We start from the raw sequence: 25,289 nt of genomic DNA, 5'->3' as shown, positions 1-25,289 counted from the left end.
GCCCATACAGGAGAGATGGGGGTCATGGGGCCCTAAGTCCAGGGCTTCAAATGCCCACCTGAGGACAAAAGAAGTGTCTCTTTACCGTTCAGACTGACACCAAAGGCCTTTGTGAAATCTCTCATCCTGCGGGTGACCAGCACCCGTCCCTGCGCCGTGGGGCACGGAAGGCGGGGTTGCTGTTCTAATCTGGAATTAGCGTGTTTTTGGTTTTGGATTTTGTTGTTGCATCAATTCTGCCTCTGCTGCTTAGGGCTGCTCTTTGTGGTTTAGACACAGCTGCCCAAAAGGATAACTGAAGTCTGCAAGAGCTGAAGGCCCAAGAACACTTAGAACTTGGAGGGGAACCTCTAATAGTCCCGCAGTTTAAATGAGTCAGTGTTTCTCAAGGACATTTGTATACACAAGCATTTTGAAAGAAAACTTAAAAGCTTAAAACAGTCTTTTCCTTCATGAAGCCCCACTCTCCCCACCTCTGCTGTTGAGAGTTGAAGCAGGAACCGTAACACACTCAGCCGACAGGCAGAGAATTAGGGGCCCGGGAGAGCTGGTGAGTGTGAGGCCTGGGGTGCAAAACTGCTTGTTGCCTGTTTTTCACTCAAAGAGATGTCCCAGGCTTGCCAGAGATTTTAATTAAGTTGTTTGTCAATATACACCCATTTCAAAGCTGCTCTCCAAAAAGTAAGTCATCTTCATTCCTTTCCTTTTTTTTTTTTTTCTTTTTAAAAATATGTCTATTGATTTCAGAGAGAGGAAGGGGGGGAGAGAGAAACATCAATAATGAGAGAGTCATTGATCGGCTGCCTCCTGCATGCCCCCTGCTGGGGATCGAGCCCACAACCCGGGCATGTGCCCTGATCAGGAATGGAACCACGATCCTGGATCCTAGGTCAACGCTCAACTGCTGAGCCACACCTGGCTGGGCTTCATTTCTTTTTAAAAAAATATTTTTTTATTGACTTTAGAGAGAGAGGAAGGGAGAGGGAGAGATAGAAACATCGACTGGCTGCTGCCTCCTGCACGCCCCCTACTGGAGATCATGCCTGCAACCCAGGCATGTGCCCTGGCGTGGGATCCATCAGTGACCTTGTGCTTCACGGGCTGACACTCAACCACTGAGCCACACTGGCTGGGCTCATCTTCATTCCCGAGGGAGTAGCAGAGCTTACATCTGGAGAGACCCATTTGTCTGCCATCTTACTCAGTCCTGCCCCAAATTCGGGGACAAAATTGTTAAACTTTTCTAATCCGCACCCGAGGATATGTTTCTTATTGATTTTTAGACAGAGGGAGTGGGAGAGAGAAAAACATCAATCAGCTCTCTCCCATACATGCCCCACTAGGGGGGTCACACCCGCAACCGAGGTATCTGCCCTGACGGGGAATCGAACCCGCAACTTTTTGGTGTATGGGACTATGCTCCAACTAACTGAGCCACCTGGCTGGGGCAAGATTACTGAGCTTTTTAAATTGTTGACCTTCACCACACAGTGGTCTACCTTACCCGTGATTTTGCTTTCCAGGTTTCAGTTATGCATAGTCAACTATGGTCCAAAAACATTAAATGGAAAATTCCAGAAATAAACAATTCATTACTTTCAGATCGTGCGCTGAGTACTTCACTTTGTGCCATCACGGAGGCACCGAGTCATCTCACAGCATCGCAAGCAGGGCGAGTCCAGTACACTGAGACAGTCTGAGAGAGACCACACTCACGTCACCTTTACTACCGTTTACTGTTATAACTGTTCTATTTTATTATTAGTTATTGTTAACCTCTTCCTGTGCCTAATTTATAAATTAAACTTTATCATAGGTGTGTATGTACGGAAAAAGCAGAGTCTACATAGGGTTCGGCACTAGCCTCGGTTTCAGGCATCCACTGGGGGCCTTGGACGTATCCTTCGTGGATAAGGGGGGACTTACTGTATAAAGTAACGAACTCGGCTTTTTAAAATGCAAAGGGGAAAATTCCAACTTCCAAAAGGTGTAGATTATGACTCTGAGCCTTCACCAAAAGGATTCAGAAGGGTGGTGTCTCCCGGTGCGCTGCTGTTTCACAGACGGCTCGCCAGCTGACACAGCGTCACCGAGCAGGAGGCGACGGCCGAGAAGGCAGCGCCCCGCCCCGCCCCGCCCCGCCAGGATACGTGCCACGGGACGGCGACAGGCTCCACACCACGTCCTCGGGACTGAATCAACCGCACGCGCCGAGCACAGCTGCTGGAGCCGACAGGTCTGGCCTTTTCCTGAGGCCCCTTGCTCTGGGGCTCTGCAGCGTCCGGGGCACAAGCCACCAAGCCTTGGGATGGCTGGCACATCGTGAAGGAAGATGGGTAGGAGCTATTCACCCCGGTCTCCGGGCTGGACAGATGCTATGATGTTCACAGCTATCAGAAGCTCTTTTTTGCGGGGGGCCTGTTATATCTATCTCACTAATTAATGCAGTTACAGAGAAGAAAAAGAAAGTGCTTAGTAGCTATGACCTTTTTAATTTTCACTAACTGAGTTAATCCAAAATATGCTTGTAGCAAAATGAAAATTAATGACCGTCTCATTTTTTGCCACATTATATTTTCCACATGGGTGCCAGAGCCTTTCCCTTCAATGTGAAATAAATCAAGGTTGCTTTGTCCTTGCAAAGTCTTCGTTTCTCTTAAACTTTGTTAAAGTCCTCTGAGCACACACATGAAACTGCTGTGCTGCGTAAATGAAGATCAATTCTTCTATCAGAGGCCAAAGCTAGAAATGTCTGTGTGTTTCTACTGCATAGGTCACAGCTTCTGTGTCGTCAGAAACTACTAAATATTATACGATGACAGAGATCAATTTGGGAGGTTAGTGTTTGCAATATTATAAGACAAGCAGATGAGAGCAACGGCGAAAACTGGGCACTAGAACTCATGTCAAGGCAGGGCCGTGTTTCACCATTATCACAGGAAAATGTGAGAGCCTTTTATTGAAGTCTGAGTGGCATCAATACAGAGGCATCAGCAAGGACCTGAATGTAAGGACCAGCTTGTATCTCATTCTGTATAGTATAGTAATGTTATAAGACTTTACCTTTACTGAGGAAAGGAAAACGAAGGATGCCAGTACAGAACCAGTGGACAGTATTTAAAAATGCACAGTATTTTAAAGGAAAAATGCCCATCGATCAGACTGGTTAAAATGAATAGGAATCTTCAGGGACTAGTATCAATTAATCAACATTTATCTATCTACCTATCTACATACAAATTCCAAATGTTTTAAAATATATATATTAGCAATAACCATTTGGAAACTATAAGGGATAAAATCCCATTTACAACAGAAAAAAATCACAAAACTCTAGGAATAAGTCTAATAAAAAAATGGTAGTAGGTCTCACATGAAGAAAACTATAAAACAACATAAAGATTTAAGAAGGTTTTGAAAAACATAGAGAGACATTCTACATCCAGGAGTGTATTTTATTTTTATTTATTTACTTATTTATAAGAGCTAAAAAAGAATCTGTTTTCAAAATCATGTACAATGTGAGTCCATATTTGTGTAAAAATATATTATGCAGAGAAAAAATACTGGAGGGCACGTCAAAATGCTAACCACGGACACCTCTGGTAGGATTAAATAAATTCATTAAAAATAAAGAATGAAATTATTTTTTATGCTTTTCAAGGTTTCTACAATCTATATTTGTAATGAGCAACAGAAAGGTTACTTTTAAAACAGAGTTTGGAAAGGGGCATAAAACATTTGCAAAAGGGACTGAGGTAGTTTTCGCTCCCTACAGTTCCTAAAGTTAGAGGTCAATGGGAATATCTCTGCCCCTTATAAAACTAAGTATAAATTCATAGGTTTCATCAATGGCTTTAAAAACATGCCCTCTCTGCCTCACCTGGAGGCTGGCTGCAACAGGATTCTGAGGTTCTTTTTTCATCGCCTGAAACTCTCAGGAGGTTACGTGACTCATCGGGGGCCACTGGCAGCTCTTGGAATTTTAATTCTCCTCTTGGGCCTCTGGCAGCCACACGGGGCTAAAGGTGGGGAAGTCACAAAATTAGGTCACAATGCAGATGATCTCAGCATACCATTTACCTCTAGGAAAAGTGGCTTTCATGCTACTGGGCACTGCGCTCTCATCTGCCAAAGTATCGTTCAGATTTTGCGCCAGGAGAAAGCAAGGGGAAAAGAACATTTTCCTGAGCGTCGGGAGGCCCAGTTGCATTGTCCACACTCTGCCGCCACCGTGTGACTCAGCTCCTCCGGGTTCCTCAGATCTGTAGGACAGGGGCTGGAGAGAGGACTGATGAGGTTCCTGTGTTGGGGTGTAGGATTCCGTACAGGGCTGTGTTCCCCAACTTTTTGGCTCCACTTTGCTCTGTGCTCCTCAAAGGCATTAAGTTTAAATTAACGCTAACTCGCTATCTTGTCCGTGAACATATTTCTTATATTTTGCTGCAGTCCCACCAGCAGATGGCACGTGGGTTGAAGGTACACAGGAGGTAAGCGCCGAATGCGTGCTTGCGAACCTCAGCCCAGCCCGCCATTAAACCAACACCCGAACTCAACGCCTCCCACTTACAGAGACTGAATGAAATGATTCCGATACTCTGCCTGGATGCGGCAGCGAGGGTGAGTTCCTTCACTAACACAGGCTCACCGACAGTCTCCAGCACCTCACCCAACGGCCCACCCTTGCCTCAGTGAACCCACAGCGGCCTCCAAAGGCCCAGACCTGTGGGGTGTCTGGTGCCAGGTCTGAAAAAAGGCCAAGAATGAGCTTTATCTAAACTTGAGCATGACACTGGCGGTGGCAACTTGGTCTGCTCTTACCGCTCGTTGGTGCTTTAATAAAGGACTGCAGGTGTCGGGAAATAAAACCGTGAGCGCGGAAGAGAATTCAGATGAATTATTTACTAGCAAGCACCTTGTGATCAATAGCAGCAGTCTAGACCTTGACAAAAACAAAACAATTTCATTTTTCTCTGTATTCTTTCCAGTGCTCACAGCCACGGTCAACAACACGCTAAATGTCTGTGGGATTAGACTGGATGAACAGCAAACTGAGTTCCACTTCCAGAGATCAGCAGGCGACGGTAACCCATTTGTACCGGATCAGCCAGCACGTGAGCGCTGAGGGCCTGGCTCCCCCGAGCCGCGCAGCTGAGCGCCGCTGTTGCTCAGCTTCGTTTCTCAGGGCTCGGGTTCTACACGTGATGGTGGCCTCGGTCGAGTGCTCACCGCGTATGTTCCAGTGGGTTTGACGCGGCACCTGACACAATGCTACGGTCACGCTGTCTAGGGGGCCGGCTGTTTTCAGTTTCTTCAGGCTGATGTATCCTGACAGTCAGCATAGACATGCAAAATTCATTTATCCATTCGGCGCTTGTCGCACATTTACGTTGCTCCTAATTCTTTACCACTATTATAAATTACTCACTTCTCTCTCGAGGAAGGCTTAAATTTTGCTCCCGGAAGGTCTGTAAAGTGAGTCCTACTTCAATTTCCTTTCACACTGGATTTCTTCCATTGTCGTTATTTTGGTTCCCACATTCGCTTCTAAAGCTCGATACAAGGAAAGACAGTTCCTAATGCTCCTTCTACAAATTCTAGGTCTTTAACATCTTGCCATCGGACTTTTTTCTGTGAAAAACATTTATACCTGGTGTCCTACAAAAAAATATTCACGATAACCTGGAGCTTGAAATGAGGAAACACAAAACAGTGAAAGAAGTGATTTGAATATCACTTTAACTGAGCGACGAAGTGTCCATGAAATATAAGCGGCACTTTTCTTCCATGAGGTGCCCTCTACGAGGGCGGGGGGCTGAGCTCTCTCCTTTAGACAAAGGCCAGGCGGGTCCCTCTGTCAGGTTCCCTCCTCCGGCGCTGCCAACGGCCCATCGCACCAGCAGGAGGAGGCGAGCGGCTGACCCCGGAGCGGGGTCTGCAGGGCTCTGGCGGGGAGAAGAGAGCATCAGGGGGGAAGGAGCCCACTCTGGCCCCTCGGCAGAGCCCGCGGCACACCTGGCTCAGGAGGCTGCCAGGCCGCCGGGGGCTGGGGCTGCAACCCGCTTGCCACAGAGCTGGCGCGGCCTCCGACGGCCACCTGCGTCCTGTGAGTCACCTGTGCCGTCTGCTTCTGGCATCGCCATCAGACTCACTGTGTCCGTAATTGCTCAAATGTGCAAACAGTTATTAAAATATTGATGAAAGGAAACCAACAACCATTTATCCCCGCGGAAGAGCAGTTGTTAACCGCCTTTATCTCGGAGAGCCCCAGAAACCTCTCAATCATCGCGCTGTTTGTGCTTTGAGCTGTAATGATGCTGAAGTATGAGCGGAATCAGAAGTGCTCACTTTCCCCGGCAACTGGAGCCGGGCAGCCCTCTCCACGGCCAGGTGACCCTTCCAGATGTTTTCTCCTCTAGCAACTCCTCCCTCTCTGGCTCAGCCAGCAAGGAGAAGGCACCTCCAACAGGAGAAATCGCCATTGCACGTTATTTAAACTCTGTTATATGGTTTCACACTCCCAAAGTTCACTGGATGATTTTTGCAAAATGCAAGAGCAATAATTTTTATTTTAGTACCAACCCCCCAGAACCAGCCAGTGCAGTCAAGTGGAAAAATGGAATCACAAGGACCTGAAATGAGCATCTCAGACAGAAGAAATAAAACCAAAAACACAATTCTTTGCCTTTCATTGCTTTAGCCTGAATCCAATCTTTCTCTATTGATGGGCTGTTGCCTTTCTTATATTAGAAATTCCTCTTCCCACACACTCCAATTCCATTTCAGCTTCAAAGTCATTGGTTTTGCTTTCCTCTGGAGTTGCTAATGGCTGCATGCCCGCGCTCTGGATGGGCCACTCTTGTCCCTAAATGGCCCATTGGGGGCTCTCTGGCTGACGGATGGCTTGGAAGCAGTTTCCCTCTGGTAACCAAAATGGGCCCAGGTGGGAAATGAACCACAAGCCCGCATTCTTGCACACTAGGGAGCAAACGGGAAGCAGGGGGTGGCAGAGATGCCACCATGCTCAGAGTAATTACCAGCCGCACGCACTCTGGAATGGCAGCATTGCCGCTGGGAAGCTTAGTGACCCGCCGTCCAGTGTGGGGGCCACAGCCACTGTTGCTCTCGGACACTAAAACTGTGTGTCTGGTCTCAACTGGGATGTGCGGCAGGTGTAAACTACACACCAGATTTGAAAGAGTTAGCACAGAAAGGAGAATGTAAACTATCTCAATACTCTCTAGATAGTGATCACATGTTCAAATGATAATATTGTGAAGAACTGGGTAACAAAATGTATCACTCAAACTGATTTCACCTGTTCCCTTTTACTACTAAAATGTGGCTTCTAGAACATTTAAAACGGCACGTGTGGCTTCCATGTGTAGCTCACGGTACACTTCTATTGGGTAGGGCTGGTTTAGGGTGTCGAAAACACTGGTGTGTTGCTGGCATTTCTTTTTTTTTTTTTTAACCCTCACCCGAGGATATTTTTTCTATTGCTTTTCAGAAAGAGTGGAAGGGAGAGAGAGAGAAACATTGAGGTGAGAGACACATCGATTGGTTGCCTCCCCCATGCGCCCTGACCGGCATGGAATCGAACCAGGGGCCCTTTAGTCTGAGGGCCGATGCTCTAAGCACTGAGCTAAACCGGCCAGGGCTAGCCATCACCTTTCCTGGTCTATCCCTCAATAGACGGCAACCATCTCCTCCCACGGCCGCCCGAGCCCCGGCCTGCCCAGGCCTCCCCGGCCACCTCCTGCTCAAAGCCCCACTTCAGTCATCAGCCTAGTCTCCCTCCCTGCTCCTTCTTGGGGCCAACGGAACTGAGCTGTCTGCTTGCACCCTTCATCTCTAGTACTTTTTTATACTGAATACATGTTGAAATGATAATATTTTGGATATCCTGGATTAAAATATATTATTAACACTAATTTCACCTGTTCCTTCCCATTGTTTAAAATGTCAGTGCTGGAACACTTGCAGTTACACGTGGGGCTTGTGTTGTGTTTCTAGTGGACATGCTGATCAGCATCGCTCTGTGTTACTTTTATCTTGTGAGGCCACTGGAGATTTTAGCCTATTCCCATCCTGCTGATTTCCACTGAGTGAAAGGAGCAACCCACCCACCATTCACTCCCTCAAGGACCCTTGGACTTCAAGTGTCCATCCTTAAAGGAAAACAGATTTTTCAAAGTGCACACTCCAAGTTTTGATGGCCCATACTATGGCATTCACCCACCTGGAGTTCTGTTTTCTAGAAGGTTCTAATCTACAGTTTCCAAATAAATGGTCTTCACTTCTATCCAACTGCATAAGCCAAATTTTTCTGACAGGAGCCTCAGAAGGTAAATTTGGATAAGTGACAAGTGTGAGGAATTTTCCCTTCCTCTCCCTGGAGGCAAGAAGAGCCCTCACTGAGGACCCCGCCATTCTCCCCGCCGGCACCTCCTCCTCTGCCCTCTCTCGCATGTACCTTCTACCCTCCACGCGCTGGCCACAGCTGAGTCCCACTGCCCACCCCCAGCTCCGGACTACACAGCAAACGCCCTCTACTCGTGCTCTCATGTCCTTAGGCAGCGGTTCTGGGCCTCAGAACTTCTCCACAAGAGACACAAAGTACCGTTGCTCTGTCTCCCACAACCCAGACTTGTGTTTTCCAGGGCACAGAAGGGAAGGGAGACATAGCCCTCCTAAAACTGGCTGTCATCCCCCCTCTACAGCACTCAACTTCAAAAGGAAGGAGGAGACAGTTTACCGGGAAAGCAAATGGTGAGTTGGTTTGACTATAACTGAGGGTCAAGGGTGATTATCGTGGGATAGTCTCGTCAATATCGCAGACCGCCCCCCACCCCCCCAAGATGACGTCTCAGCAAAGCTCCATGTTCACAGACGATGCGAGCCCACAAATGACGAGGGGGCATCCACAGCAGTGAGGGACAAGCAGGGGCGCTAAGGCATGCTGTTTGGCAAGGGGCTCTTGGTTAAACCGGATCCAGACTCCAGCCACAAATACGCAGACGCTTATGAGGAAGCAGGGTGTGGGATGGCTCCCTAGTCTGCCAGAAAAAAAAAGGTGCTCCCTAGAAAACCTCAGTGGACCACCACCTATGGCTTCTTTGGCCCCTCTGGCCCCTTCTCTAACGCCTGCCGGGCACCTGCTCAGCCTCCCCGCAGAGGCCCCGCTGCCTCCTCGCCCAGGTCCTTCTCCTTCCTCCTCATGGAGTCTTTTGTTTCCTTTCGTTCCTGAGCTGCCTTTCCTGCACTTGTAATAAGAAAATGCCTCCCACTTCCAGGCACAAAGGGCCTGCCCACTCCTCTGATTAACCTCCTCCCGGGCATTTCTCTCCTGAAAAGCTATTCTCCCCTCCCCGCCTCCACACGCCCAGTGGCCCCTCCACTGGGGCTGGATCTCAGCCCAACAGCCCTGCTGATTCTTGGAAGAAGGGCTTTATCTTTGACTTCCCTCTAAACCTTATTGGTGGACTGACTCGCTCCTTCGCTGAAAAGAGCTATTGTTTCACCCTCTTGCTTTACCTCCCAAGCACACCAGCTAAATAATGACAGTAATATTCCAGTGAGTCATTTAAACATCTCACTTACGTTGCAGCACCTACAGTTCACCTGTTGAATTTCCATGGGTGTGCATGTAGCTCTGCCTTCTAAAATTATTAACAGCATATATCTTCCCTTCTGTTTAAGTAGTTGAACAGACTATAAATAAACCTTCAAAAGTATTTAGATCCCCAGAGTTTCACGGTCAAGCAAAGGAGGAGGAAGGATTTACTTCTAGAACCAGAATGATAATGCTAGAATGGATCACTGTGCTCAGTGGGTGTACTGCACATACCGTGAAATCAAGGCCCAGAGAAGCAAAAACATTTCCCAAGGTCACAAAGCAAGTGGAAGAGCTGGGACTCAGGATCAGCCAATTTAACCAATAACCACAGAGTTAGGTCTAATAAAAACATATATGGACTTTGAAATCAATAAAGCACTATCTAAAGAGATGGCATTTATTAATATAGTTATTCTTAATAAATAATACAAAATAAGATGCCACTTACAGGTACTGCAGGGAGGTTATAACACTGAATGCTCAAAGTGAATGAATGTGTAGTTAAAATATGACCTGAGAGCTTAAGAGGAAGGGAAGCAGATGCTGACTGTGGGAGAGGAAGTCACGGGTTCGGTCACAGTCACGGTCACTGCTGGGAGGTGGCAAGAATCAAGGCCGGGCTTCTCAGCTTTCAGGAACCAACACAATCTTGTTAGTTTAAAAGGCAGGTTTTGGCTCAGTCGGTAGGCCAGGGCCTGGGGTTCTGCCTTTCTAGTAAGCTCCCAGGTGATGTTGGTGTGGCTCTTCCACGGACTCGCTTTGAGTAGCCAAGATTTAGGGATTCGGTTTCAGAAGCAAAAAAGTCCAAGGAGAGGTGCAGGACCCGGATGTGAAGTCAGGACCCCAGGGCTAGAGTCCAGGGATACACCGATTAGCTCTGTGTGAGCGCAGGTGGGTTCGTACCTGTTTCCTTCTGAGCCTAAGTCTACTGGTCTTTAAACTGAAGGGGTTGTCCAGGATGATCCCAAGATTGCTGGAATGTTCTGTGACGCAGAGCACTGCAGCGGACCGGCACACCTGGAGTCAGAAAGCCCTTTCACGAGCTCAAAGGGTTCTACGCATCCGCAGCGGCCTCAGCGCCCCTGCCTGGGCAAGAGGGCCTTTCATCTCCATTAATCTTTCATCTCCAGGCCACCTGCCCTTTCCTTTGGCCATATTCTTGAACCACGTGGCCCTAATTTTTCCACCCTTTCCTGCCACTTGATCCTGTGCTTCCCTCCTGGTGGCCTCTGGCTTCCCCGCTCCCTCCAGGCTGGCCTTTTCCTCACCCTCGGAAGTTCATCCTCCTTTCCCCTTCCATGGCCTGGGGGTAGAACTGGTTATAATTATAGTGCAATTCTCTTCTTTTTAAGCAAAGCATGTCAGCATTGCCCTATGCCATCATTTTGCTGATTGAACACAAACTCTTTAAAGAATGTGACATTGGTGCTGAGAGAGGGAGAAAGAGAGAGAGACTCTCCTTATCTGAGAGTGAAGTGAGACAGTTGCTTTTCGGGAGGCGTCACTAATTCTATAGGAAAGGTTCCAATCTTTTCTATAGCACTGTACATATGTACACACATGTAAATCACATCTTCAGCTATATTAAGAGACACCCAGTAGATTCAGGATGGCAAATACAGGAGCCACTAAAACACCTCCACGGATTTAGGAACTTAGATTCCTGGGCTCAGTGCAGTGTGAGCTCAGAAGTGTGCTTTCATCAAGGTAAAAGCCCCCTTGTCTAAGTTCCTTTTCCTGTAAGGAGGAAAGTACCACTTGCCACCCACAGAGCTGCCTGGACTGTAAAGACGATTCTGTAAAGGGATCCGTCAGAGGAGCCGAGTTGCGGGTGGATGTCTATGTCATTATAATTCTCCCGTCCGACCAGCACACAGTCCACATCCCAACCTTACAACCGAGTAAGTACGTTTGCATCGGAAACCGGCTTTGGTCCCCATGACCAGGACATTCCCACGGATTGGCATTTCTATAGGAAGGGGAAATCATAAAGGCTCCAGGGAATTTCCCGGGTGAAAATCACCCATCCTTCCAAACCCTTTGGAAACAAAACCTCCGGCTCCTTCCTTCCCTCAGGACTAAGCCCTTCAAAATCTTGTGGTATTTCCCCAAATACCAGCATTTGGATGGCGACATCTGGTTTCCAGCCCGCCCCGGCTGGAATTTGCTTTTAAAGAGACAATGCGGAATTCTGACTTTTGGAGCCGCCATCCCACATCTGTGTGGGAGACTCGCTGCCTCCCCTGCCCGGGCACCTGTGCACACTACACAATGCTAGAGTTTCCCCAAATAAGGAATCCGTGTTTTTTTTTATTCCTAGAATGCCAATTTCTTCAAAAGCCCTTGTTTCCTCCAGAAGGTGTTTCAGACGTGGTGGGATGCCCGTTGCCCACTTTCCTCAGCTCCGACAAAGTTCCACGGGGAATCTAGAGGTCGGGGAGGTTCCCAGTGGAAAAGGCCCCTAGATCTTCAGGCGGCTCTAAGGGGCGTACCGGGCTGTCTGGAGTTTCCCTGGGCTTCTTCCTTCTCGGCCCACCGGGACCCAGGATTTGACAGCCAGGCGTCTATCCGTGGACGTGATGAGAGAGGCAGCGGACAGGCCAGGAGAGTTGCGGGCTGGGTGATGCTGACAGTCTGGGGGTGACAGACTGTAACTTACAGGCAATGGGAAGTGCCACCTGCTCCGGCAAGCGAGGAAATCCCCCCCCCCCGGGGCCTGGCTCCCCAAGGCAACTAGACGGTGGGCAGCGCCGTGCCACGTCGTGGTTCAGAGCACGGACCCCCGCGAGACTCCCCGCTTTGGCCCAAGACCTTCGGCAAATCGCATTCCTTTCTGAGCACTGGCTTCTGAAGGAGGGGCACTTGCAGGGACTCGGCGTCGGCTGTCGTGTGAAATGAGATAATCACAGGAGGAGCTTACGCGATGCCCGGCTTGAGGGAAGCACTGAGGGAAACCAGCCACCGGTGTTCCTCTGCCTTACCTGCCCACCGCGGACAGCGAGCCGCTGCTTCACCGGAAAGCACGCGCGTGTTGCATTTTAACAGACGCGGGTAAACGCTTTCGCTGGTACATGGGAGGGAGTGTCCACAATCTAACGGCGTCACGGCAGGTCCGGAAAGGACGGGACAGAGAGCACAGGGGACGACAGTGACGGCGGGACTGCATTCTGAATGGCGCACTGGGCCTTGCAGAACAATCACGAGACGCCGACTGACCGTTGCCAACAAAAATTACACACAGGACAAACCGCAGTAACTTTGAAGGTGAGCAGGGGGGTGCAAACAAAAATTGGGGGAAATGGTCAGAAAATGTCGCCTTCGGAAAAGAAAACTGGGCAAAGGCAATCAAACGAGCCCCTAAGCGCCTGCTGTCGTCTGCGGCACGTTCAGCAGCGTGGGCACCGGCGCGCGGCACACGGAGTGAGTCATGGACAACCGCGGCCGCAGGACGGCCACGAGGCAGAAAACAGGAGACCGCAAACATTTAAAGCGATTTTATGGTGAATACCCCCAGGAGAAATAGCCAACACAAAAAGAAATCAATAATGGCTTAGAAAATGAACATGCCAAAAAATTAAATCACCGGAAAATTTGTCTAGAAATAACAGTTCTATAAGAAAATTCGTAAAGGCAACATTCATGATATAAAAACCCCAATTATAAATGTCATGCAGGAAAAGAAATTACTCCGATAAAAATAATTTGAGTAAAATAAAAATGTAAATGGAAAAAAATTGGAACCAGTTTAGCTTTGCAATAAAGAAAATGGACTAATTCTTAAATTGGCTTAATTGTGTTCTCAGAAAGTATTTTCTCAACAAAAATCCATCAGTGTTGTTAAAATTACAATTATAATGTTTCTACTCTGAAACATAGAATTAAGACGTCTTTGGCAGGGAAGGTCTAGCAAGTGGAACTGGTGGTGACACCGTCCTGTCCCCACGGAACTCTTCCCAGGCACGGGCTCCCCGGGAGGGTGCCGAGCTGGGCGGCAGCTCGGCCAGGGCGTCCCCAGGACCAGGAGCGGCTGTGCCACGCTCAGGAGGACATCCAGCCAAGGACCAACTCAGGACACAATGAAATGGGGATTGGTTCTGTGTTCTACAAGAAAAGTCGTTGGGTGAGAATTTGACCAAAAGAGTCGGGGTGGGAGGGTGAGAGAGGGAGAAGGAGGAGGGGGGAGGAGGGAAGGGAGAGGGGAGGGGGAGGGGGAGGGGGAGGGGAGGGGGAGGAAGGGGGAGGAGATGGAGAGGGGAGACCCCCCCCCACTGTGTCTAGCAGGGTGGTCCTCTAGCAGGGCAGCAAATAGTGCAGAGAGGATAGGTGTTCAGATTTGCCACAGTACAGGGGACTTTTTAAAGACCATCCGTCTTCTTGTTATCTGATCCACCACTGCCAGGCAAGACCACCCCCTGGTGTCAGGGTCACCTTGACAGGGGGAGTTTCCTAAGTAACTGGCCTTGTTTTCAGAGCCCAACAGGCAGACGAGGTGGCCTTTCAGCCCATGGCTGACTTCCTGGCTTTTGCATCCTTAGGGCTGTCGAGGGGCTGGGAAGAGACCACGCACGACGCACGATGCTCACGTGGAAGTGAGCAGAGGTGGGCCTGCTGCCTTTCTCTTTGTGGATCCCTGGAGAGTCTATCCCTAATTGAAACAAAATGCTTTGATCCCAAACCAGTTGTTTAATATCTGATTGTTCCTGAATGAACTAAAAAAACTGAGTTTTCAAAACTAGTTTCCAAGCAGGACTCCAGTGACCCCCGAGAGACCTCCTTGGAGCCCTGCTGCCATTCTTTGCTGTGTCTGTTTGGCTGCAACATACGTTATTGGGAAAGGTCTTTCAGAAAAAATAAGTGTAAGGCGTTTCAAAAGACCTATAACGGACTCTGAGACACGGTGTCCTCCCCCCTCCTCTGCAGAAAGCTGAAGATGGGGAAGCTGTTCAGATCCTGGCAAATCTTTAACAAATTACCCAGATGGCTGGTTTCACGTTATGATGGGCTTCTGTAAGTAGAGGTATACTACAGGTAATTAGAATTAATAACCCTAATAATAAAAAGTTTCCAAACCTCATTTTTCATATTTTTAGTTAGATAGCACAAAATAAATGTGCTAAGATTCCACTGAAACATAATCTTATTTCCCACCGTGAAGAAATATATGGGAGGGCTCCTTGAGAAGGATCAGACCCGCACCATACCAGCTCTGCCATTCATTCCTGTCACGTTGCAGGTCGCTTTTTATGAGAATCTATGTTTGCAGAAGGGGAAAAGAGAACTGGGTAGGAAAAGGGGAGAGTTTCTCTTTAAAAAATACTACCATCCCCTGAGCTAACCCTGATAAGAACATTATAGGTTGTGTGCCCTTGTCCCCATTTACAGATGACATTTAGAAAGTGTGCGGCCAGCCTCAGGTCACTTAGCTTGAGAGGGGTGAGACTGTCTTCCTCCCTCCTTTTTATTTTGACAGGTGTATTGTGGTCTAACTTACACACCGTAACAGTTATCCATAGTACATGTGCAACAGAATGATTTTAGTAAATTTATTAGCTTGCACAACCATCACTATGATCTAATTTTAGGTCATTTTCATTATTTCAAACAGTTCTGGCAAGTCCGGGTGCATCACACCCCCCCCCCCCCCCCCAGCCTCGGCCATCACTGACCTGCTTTCTGTCTCTAACGATCTGTTCTTTCTGGACATTTCATATAAACATCCTGATGTAAATACAGTATGTAGTCTGTTGATCTGAACTCTTTCACCACATAATGTGTTAAGGTTCATCCATGTTGTAGGACATGTCAACAAACTTTGCTCTTTTATTGCTTAGTGGTGGTCCATGCATGGATACATCATGTATTTATGATTCATCAATTTCCCCACTGATGAACACTGAGGGTGTTTAGCATTTTTGGCTGTTAGATATAATGTACATATCAGAACATGTATTTCCATTTCTCCTGGTTCTATACCTAGGGGGAGACCTGCTGAGTCCTATGGCGCCTTGACGCTTAACGTCTTGAGATTTGTTTTAATAGCTTTAAAATGGATTGCGGTAAACTTTTTATCCTAGGATTTCAATATCTAAGGAAAAATAAAGCTATTCATCTCAACATATGTATCACAACTATGTATACTTGTTATGCTATAATAAAGAAATTCTCGCCCGGCTGGCATGGCTCAGTGGTTGAGTGTCAACATATGATGCAGGAGATCTCAGTTCGATTCCCAGTCAGGGGGTATGTGGGAGGCAGACGATCAGTGACTCTCTCTCATCATTGATGTTTCTGTCTCTCTCTCTCCCTTTCCCTTTCTCTCTCTAAAATCAATAAAAAAATATATTTTTTTTTAAAAAAGAAGAAACTCAGATCCTACGCTAGAGAAATAAGACAGTCATCTCAGATGTAAACTTTCTAGGCTTGTACTATGGAAACCAGAATCGGGCGATGATGATTATAAAAGGGTCAGAGAACAGGCACTGACCACAGACCTTCATGACTAACTGAGGCACCTGGGTTTCATGGAAACAGCAGAAAACAGATCTCAGCAGTGGTGCCTTGGTTGGTGGCACCATAGCCTGCCTCGCGTGCACCAGTCCTCACTTTACCTCCGACCACTTTCCATCCCACCTGCTATTCAGGCCATCCTGCAGCAGAGTGAATACTTTGGGGACTCCTCTCTGGCTCCTCGTCACCATCCAGCGCCCTGCCCCCTCTTGGCCTCCCACCCCAGCCTGGCCTCCCACACCCTGGTTGTGCACAGTGGAGAAGGGACCAAGGCCAAGGGCAGACCTTCAGGTTACCTATTTGCCTTTCCAGGTCAGCAGCTTCATCAGGTGTGGCTCTCGGAAGGACTCCGGGGTCGCTGAAGCTGGTGCGGAGCAGGGTCCCCATCACAAAGAAGAACAGAATGCCACCAACCACGGGAATGGCAGGGGTGATTTTCACTGCCAGATACGGGCAGCTGCCAGCAGGTGGGGAAGGCAGGAGGGGAAGGGAAAAAAAGGAGAGATAATGTCAGTCATCAACAGCAACAGTAAGCAGTCTCTACTTTCCAAGAAGCTAACGGTTTCTTTGGAGAATTGAATTGATTTCCATTAAAAATTCATCTATGCTAAGCATTTACATTTGGAGGGGTCTACCATTCTCTCCTGCAGAGGATTTAACCCGTCCTCCCCCAGCCACAACAAGCCAGGCCCTCTGCCCCCAAAGTGCCACCCAGCAAAGACGCTGGCGGAATGGAAACGGTCCTGCTGGTACGATCAGTGCCAGGTGCACAGAGCGGTGCCCTGCGCACAGTAGGCACAGCTCATGAATCTACGTGGTCATCCTCCCTCCCCGGGAACTGCCACCAGCTTAGAACTGGCCTCTCCTTGCTGGATCACAAAATACTGAGAACCGCAAATTCGCCCTCAAAAGGCAAAGAAACCCTACTATTTTTCAATATTTTGGAGTTTATCTATTCAAAAGAGGGTAATGAGCTATGGAAATGAACTTGCAGGCCAGTTTCCAGAAAGGATTAAAGGGGATTCAGTGGCTGGGATACTATAACCTGCTGTTTTTCAAGAAGGCTTGAGCTACCGTTGATCAACGTGGCCCAACTCATTCTACGAAACCCCCTCACTGTCCTTCAGCCCAGGAGCTGACTAGCAGCAAGGGGCCCTTGGGACAGACTCAAGTCTATGCCAGCCGGGCTCAGGACAGCTTTAAGCGCCACACCCTGGCCCACTGTCCCTGCCCCTTGACACCACAGAGGGCGAGAGAGACCAAGTGGGAATTAGCTCAGTGCCTGGAGCTGAGTGAAGAATGGGATCTGTAATGATCGTGGTCATTGTATCAGAAGATACAAAGAACTTGCTGTGGGGAAAACATATATATAAGAGTGTCTAACCTAAAAAAGTCTCCTTTGGTAAAGTCATCACTTAAATTTATAAATCCAACTAAGTTCGCTCTGTGTAAAAAAAGATCATTGCTTTTCCTTGAGTGTTTCAGGCAAATACAACATAATTAATACCCTTCAGAAAGACTGGGCTTCCAGTCTTTCTAAAAAGTTTGATTTTATGATCCTAGGTACTGAAAAGCTCCAAGTTAAAAAGCTTCAAGTTTAGGAAATTGGACAATAGCACTCAGTGTATCCTCCTGGATTTGTAAAGGGAATATTGTCCTGCATCTACAAGTCCTGACAATGAGAGAGACTTTTTTTCAAATCCTCACCCCAGGATATGTTTTCACTGATTTGAGAGAGAGGAAGGGAGCAGGAGGATGGGGGGGAAACATCGGTGTGAGGGGGAAACATTGACTGGCTGCCTCCCATACACGCCCTGACCACAACCTGGGTATGTGCCCTGATCAGGAATCAAACCCGCAACCTTCTGGGCTATGGGACAGTGCTCCAACCAACTGAGCCACCGGCCAGGGCAAGAACCTAATGCAGAAAGCACAACTCAACTTGAGACACAAAAGTCCAGTCAGGAAACGACCATCTTCCCTTTAAGGTTCAATAAAAAGTGACGATAAAAATCCCATTCAGACTGCATCGAACTCGGACTCCAAGGCGGGGCTGCCTCCCAGCTGCACGACCTGGCGCAGGGCAGTGGGCCATGGGCACAGACACCTTTTCAGGGCGTGTCTATATGTTAAGTGGGGCACTTTGGACTTTGACGTGGAGCTTCTATGAGGAGCTGGGGTGAAAGATCAGTTGCTTCAAGTCTATTGATTAAATAAATCTCTGCGATATCAACCGGGAGTTAATATCGAGGAACTCAGACTCTAGAAGATCATTAAAAAGTATCTGTGTCATAAAATATGACATTATCTTTGATACGCTTGCCACATAAAAAGCAACCTTACGCTGTCCGGAGCCTTGGGCACGGCCAGAGCACCACAGTGAGAAACCCACAGTCCACGCTGAGGCACAGCACTGACCCTGGCACCACCAGATGTCAACTCATAGGTATCAGCCCTAAAATATTTTCTTTAGTCTAAAAGAATCTACCCTAGGTGGACTATTTTTTTTTTTAATGGTTAGGAAAATGACCAGTTGTGTAGAAGAGAATTTTCCAGAATTTAAATTCAGCATCCCCAGAAGAATGCCTGTTTGGACAAAGGCAGAGAATAAGGCCAGTGTTGTTCCTCCTCAACATCATCGACGCGTTTGAACAGGAAACAATCGGTACAGTTGCTCGGCGACAGTGTCCAGGGCGCAGCTGCACCGCGTGACGCTGGACCGGCCCGGGGGACGTGGTGCACCTCGGGTGTCGGAGCTGTGGTTTATTTAGCGCCACGTGGCTTCTCCGAGGACAGACACTTCGGGGCTGTTGGAACCCGCCCGGGCAGGTGGTTTAACAGACCTTAGGTTCCCGTGTGTTTGCTTTTCCCTTTTGGGTCGGAAACGTCACTTGGCTGACCTCACGTTTTGCCTCCTCAGACAAGTTAGTGAGTAACCCATGTCCTAAACGGTTTCTGGTTGTCCCAAGGGCACTGCACGGGGGCCGCCCACCTCTCCAGGCCGAAAGTCCCAGAGGCCTCGCTGTCACTTCTCCCCGCCTCTCCCCACCTCCCACAAGGAAGTCCGCTGCCCTTGCTAATACCTGGTACTCAAAACTCGAGGTGAACGCCTCTAAGCCAGGGCCGTGTCCCCTGAAACGCTCTCATCGCAGAGACGCCGTGGCTGAAGTTATTGCTACTTGAGTGTCTATTCATTTTCTCAGCCCTTCCAGGAAAAAAGGGGAAGAGCCCAGTGGACGAGTGGCCGCTCCTCCCCTCCCTGCCGGCTGCTTCTGGCTGTGTGACCCGTCGTCCAACGTGGAGGAACCACACGTGAATCTGAAATACGACTTCCTCCGCCTCCCTGTTAGGCCTGCTCAGCCCCTGCCCTGCCCTGCCCTGCGTGAGGACTCAGGAGGGCACCAGGACTTTTCCCGTCACGAGATGAAGGGAACAGGAAGTTCTCCAGTCACATCAAGTAGCAAACGGTCTCATTAAATTTTTTTAAATTTATTTTTTTAAGGAAGAGTTTAACTGACTTTTAGAGAGAGAGGAAGGGAGAGAGAGAGAGAAACACTGATGTGAGAGCATAACATCAACCAGCTGCCTCCTGCAGGCCCCCGCCAGGGACTGAGCCCACAGCCCAGGCACGTGCCCTGACCAGGAATCAAACCTTTTGGTGCAGGGACAGAGACGAAACACAGCCAACTGAGCCACACCGGCCAGGGCCCAACAGTCTCATTTAGGTCACTAGAAGTCTAACGACCCCAGTGACTAGAGGACACTTCCTCCATGCACCCATCTGGCCACGTGCAGTTTCCGGCCCTCCGTGGCTCAGGGCAGGAAGGGGGCTGCAAAGCACCGACCTGAACGGCTCCGTCACGGGTGGCTTTGGGCACTCCAGGTCTACCAGATGTTTACGTCTGGCTCTGAGTTCTTCAGAAGCGCCCACGGAGCCCAAGTGCACGGCCTCCTAGGTACCGCTGCCCTCCTTCCCCTTCCTCCTCTTACACAGAGACGGGCACCCTCTCCCTGCCCAGGGCCCACCCCCCACCTCTCTTTGCCCCCCATTCCTGTCTTCTCGAGAACCTGGACTGCACTAGATTCCTTGGCTCTGGGCTTCTCTCACTTGGGAGAACTCGCTTCTCTGTCTTCCCAGCTTGCTGGGTCCTGTGACTCTCCAAACAGGCGCAAAGCTCTGCCCTGTCCAGGAGGCTTCCCAGGCTGAGTTTAGAAGGAGTGGCCTCTCCTTGGTTCCCTGCGTTGAGTGTGTAAACGAACATGTTCCCAGCATTAACCAGAACTTCTAACTCCTCCACGCTCTAAAGTTCCAGCAGATGAAACACCTCATGTTGGTATAACTTTGTACAATACCAGGTGCTCTGTGGCAGTCCCCCGTCCTACCAGCCTCTGTGTGACAAAGAACCATGTTAGTTTCTCCTTAAAATTTCGGACAACGCCCTTTACAAAAGCAGAATTCCCATCCCAAAGCAAACCCTGAGATCAGAGCCACACAGACACCTTCAAGCTGCTGCTTGGGAAAGCAATCGAGTCTGCAGTCCTTCTGGTAAAGACAAGGCAGCGAGCAGACTCTGCCCACGACAGATCGCTGGACCTCCGAGTGGGAAGCCTGAACCCTGAACCCTGAATCCTGGCAGGGCGTAAGGGCCAAAGCACTGTGCGGAGCAAAGACAGGTCCTAGCGGAGTTCAGGCCACTTGCAAATGGCTCCTCCCCGTGTCTGAGCAATTGTGCTGGGATCTCCATCCCCAGTGCCATCTGCTCGGAGCACCCCGTCCCCCAAGGCTCTGGATTTGATACAAGCTGAGGATGCAGCTGCGAGGCTATAAACACCAAGTGGAGCCCTCTTTCTGTCTGAGGAGCTGTGACCTACGCACGGCCCAGGGCCATGAGGAAAACGGGCTCCGGTCACCTCAGTCTTCATAAAGCCAGTGGGAAAGTGACAGGGAACACACGAGACTCTGAGAGCATGTGTTCTCATAGCAGAAAAGGAAGGAGCTATGGTGGCAAGAGACCAAATCAATGCTCACAGGACGAAAGCCTTCAGGACGGTCCCCTCCTACCGTGCACACCCCTGCGAGCCGCTTCACTGTCGACGTGATGATTGAATGTCTGTTATAAACTGTCAGCTCACGGGGCACTGAGGTAAAGAAAGGACCTTCCAGGAAATAAGTACAAATGGAGCACTGCCAAGGACTGGAAGGAGTTTTTTTCAGTTCCAATAGCAACCTTCTCAAATCCTTAGGAAAAACAGTTATATGTGCTTTGATCTTTACACATGAAGAGTGGGCCTGTTTTCTGGTGCTATATTATCTGAGACCATGCAATTAGTGTATTTTGTCATTAATTATGACAAAATTATTTTACCATCAAACATATACAGACATCCCAGAATCAATACTTTCAATAATCCTGAACTCACATTTAGAGACTGTCTCGCATGTTGTAATTTGCTGAATGCATGTTTTAAACTGATTCCTTGGACCAAATCCTAGGACTAAATTAATTTCTTAAACATTTCAGATAGGAAACCTGGATTTCATTATCGGGTAGCTAGGTCTCTCTGTTTTTCCACAGGACATTCTTTGGAGGAAGATTAGCTTTCTTTAAAAACAAAAACAAAACAATATTAACAAGATGTAGCAGAAACATTAAAACCAAGTGGCCTTTGGAACAAAACGTGGAGAATCGTTTTCCACATCAAAACAATTCGAGTCGTCTGTTAATATTTTGCCTGCAAATGGACGTGCACACACAAATATCCTATTAATTGTAGCTCGGGACCCATTACTATAACATGGCCTGGGGCTGATATTTTGTTCCGTGCGGTACATGTGAAAGCATAAGCACGCGAATATTTTTCTTTATACATCAAAATGAGGTCGGTGCCCCGGGCAGTGTTGCTCAGTGGTTAGAGCATCAGCCTGCACACCAAAGAGTCACAGGTTTGATTCCAGTCAAAGGCACGTACCTGAGCTGTTGATTTGATCCCTGGCCTGGTCGGGGTGCAAGCAGGAGGCAACCAATCCATGAGTCTCTTTCACATTGATGTTTCTCTCTCTCTCTCTCCTTCCTTCCCTCCCTTCCCCTCTCTCTAAAAAAAATCAATGGAAAGAATATCATCGGGTGAGGATTACCAAAACAAAACAAAACAAACAAAACAAGGTCAGCAATGAAAGTTTATACCCGAAGCTAAGCGGCCTGGCCTCACTGATGCCACAGAGGGTTTCTGAGTTGCACGAATCACAAAGTTAACCTATTATTTTAAATTTCAGAGTCTTTAGTGTGATGCATTTCCATAATAAACAGTTAAGGCAAATGGTCACAGAAGGAAATAATCTGAGCCAATGACTCACATGTCTGAAATAATAACAGAGTAGCTCTGTGAAGAATGGGGGTTGTAAGGGTTGTAATAAAAACGATCTCTCTCCTTTTCGTACAAGTCACTGTGAAATAAATGTATTTTTCATTGATAGGCAGGGATATCAACACCATTAACTTTATGATTTGTTCCTTAATCACATACATAGAAATGGACCATTATAGGGCAAAGACAAACACATTCCTTGGAGACAAATAGAGGAGAAAGGAGATGCAGAAATAACATCCACTCACAATTCTACAATGGAAAACAAACAAACAGATGGTTTCATAAAATTCCTAAGAGCGGCATTCCCCTACAAGACACCCCACAACAGCACACAGTGTTTCCAAAGCCCCTTCTTAATAATCACACGTAATGATGAATCTACCAATATTATCGGGAAGGGGGGAATTTAAATAAATAGACCCAGGGACCAAAGGGGGAAATATAACAAGAAAACTGGAAGGAATAACTCCGACCCAGAGAGAAGAGATGGGTAAAGAGTGGAACTCTGTTTAGATTTGTAGACTATAAAGATGACTCACCACAGCATCAAAAGCTCCACAGGCTCATTTTATAAGTCTCCATCTATTTTCTCATCTGACAACTGCAGCTTTTAGGCTCACTAAGGGAAGAAGGCAGGAGAAGCCCATCCTACTGCAAGAGGACAGTCCCGAAGAATCTGCTTTTTCCCTGCAGGCCTCCCAGCTGGCTGCCCACATACCATAGGGATGTCTCCAGACACAGCCCAGTCTTGCCTGAAGCCTGCAGAGCTCCCATGTAACAAAGTAGTGTCATGATTAAATCTGGGGCCCCCACACCACCCAGATAGGCCCAGTTAGAGACAGAGAACCTGGGAATCTGTAATTTACAACCACAGGCTTCAAGCCCAAGTGTGTAAACAGCCCAATATACCCACCTACCACTGACTGTGTGCAAGGGCTTGGAGGGAAAACTGGTGTTTCAAAGTTTTTGCTGAGTGATTTTGAGTCTGATTCAAAATTTCTGGAAGCCAAAGGCTTCTGGCTAGTGTGTAAACAACAGGAGGAAAGCCAGCATTTCTCTGCCCCCAAACTGGCTCTTTGGTATCGTTATATGAGTCGCTTATATGCTGTGGATATCAATCCCTTTTCGGATATTTCATTTGGAAATAGATTCTCCCAGTCAATAGGTTGCCTTTTTGTTTGTTTGATGGTTTCATCTCTGGGCAGCAGCTTTTTAGTTTGATGGAGTCCCATTTGTCTTTTGTTTCCCTGGCCCGAGGATTGGTGTGTCCAACAGGTATTACTCAGACTGATGTTAGATAGTTTACTTCCCATGTTTTCTTCTAGGAGTTTTACAGTTTCAGCCTTATATTTAAGTCTTTAACCCATTTTGAGTTTATTTTTGTATATGGTGTAAGACAGTGGTCCAGTTTTTTATTCATTTTTGCATGTATCTGTCCAGTTTTCTCAACACCACTTGTTGACGAGACTGTTGTTACTCCCATGTATATTTTTACCTCCTTTGTCATAGGTTAATTGACCATATGTGTGTGGGTTTATTTCTGGGACCTCTATTCTGTTCCACTGATCCATGTGTCTGTTTTTTGTGTGCCAGTATCATGTTGTTTTGGTTATTATAGTTTTGTCATATAGTTTGTGATCAGAGTGCATGATACCTCCAACTTCGTTCTTCTTTCAGGGTCTTTTGTGGTTCCCTATAAGTTTTAGGATTATTTGTTTCAGTTCTGAGAAGAATGGCATTGGTATTTTGATAGAAATTTAGCCCCTGCTGTATCTCCAGCGCCAAGACACTTCCTGTTGGCTCTCGAGAAATACTTGCTAAATCGAATTTAATAGAATCACCAGAGCAGACTTGAGAGTTCGGGGTCCACACTGTGTGTGGTGACTGTCAGATGATTTACAGCAAAGATCATCGCGTAGCTGAAAAGCGTAAAGAAACCGTGTATGGGGCAGAGCAGACACTCCTTCAGTGCACTCCCTGCTCCTGCTCACAGCGCTCTCCTACCCACAGCCCCCTCACCCTACTGTCGGGGTCCATTTCCTCCCATTCCTGGGGGACAAAGAGGGCCACATCCTTCCTTTTGCACGGGAAGAAGAGTGGCCAAGTGAACTTTCCTGTACGCTGTTTCCCTAAGTTGAAGAGGAACTGAAGATTTGGTTTTCCACATACCCACATCACAAGCCTCTCAGGGTCACTAACAGGACAAACGCGGGCTGGCAACAGCCGACTGTCCAGGCCGCACTGCACGTGACTTCGGACGGCAGAGCGGCCTCAGTCACAAGCGCACAGAACAAGGCAGCGCTCGTAGTGGAGACACCGTACTTTGAAAAATAATACATGGAACTTACATAAAATGGAAATATGATGCTTTTGACTAGAGAAGCAAAAGGCTACACATGTATTTAAGAACGAAAATGTTCCATTTCCCAAAAGGAGGGAAATAAAAACAAAATAAGGCAAGCGATTAACAAGGCCGAACCCTCTGACACCAAGCTGGGGGCCAGAGCACACATCTGGCAGGACAGTGAACAGAATGACCTTCTGCTGATTTCTGTCCCCTTCTCAGCATTCCCCAACAGACGATTCATTTTCCCGCCCAAAACACTGCCCATGGTATTGACTATTCTCCTTGTAAAGTGCCCTTGTACTAAAAAATGCTGAAGGCTCGCCCCCTGCCCGAGGCGGGGAGGCCGCCTACGTGTAATTATCAGCCCCTTAGGAGGCGGGGTCGGAACCGACAGGCACCGCGGGAGGCCCGCCCTTGCTAGGCCACCGACGTGGTCACACAGCGTTT

General features: G+C 48.1%; 1 protein-coding gene across 1 annotated transcript in view; it reads right to left on the bottom strand.

Moving 5' to 3' along the window:
- ZDHHC14 (zDHHC palmitoyltransferase 14) overlaps window positions 1-25,289 on the bottom strand; it is a 150,097-nt gene that overhangs the window by 45,516 nt on the left and 79,292 nt on the right. Inside the window, exon 2 of the mRNA XM_016200687.2 lies at window positions 16,423-16,583. Within this exon, the coding sequence (XP_016056173.2) occupies window positions 16,423-16,583 (161 nt within the window). The remainder of the gene's footprint in view (window positions 1-16,422; window positions 16,584-25,289) is intronic.

Source organism: Miniopterus natalensis, chromosome 5 (assembly GCF_054644295.1).
Source record: "Miniopterus natalensis isolate mMinNat1 chromosome 5, mMinNat1.hap1, whole genome shotgun sequence".
Taxonomy (NCBI): Eukaryota; Metazoa; Chordata; class Mammalia; order Chiroptera; family Miniopteridae; genus Miniopterus; species Miniopterus natalensis.
The sequence above is the reverse complement of the archived record's forward strand: the minus strand, read 5'-3'. Positions and strand labels throughout refer to the sequence as shown.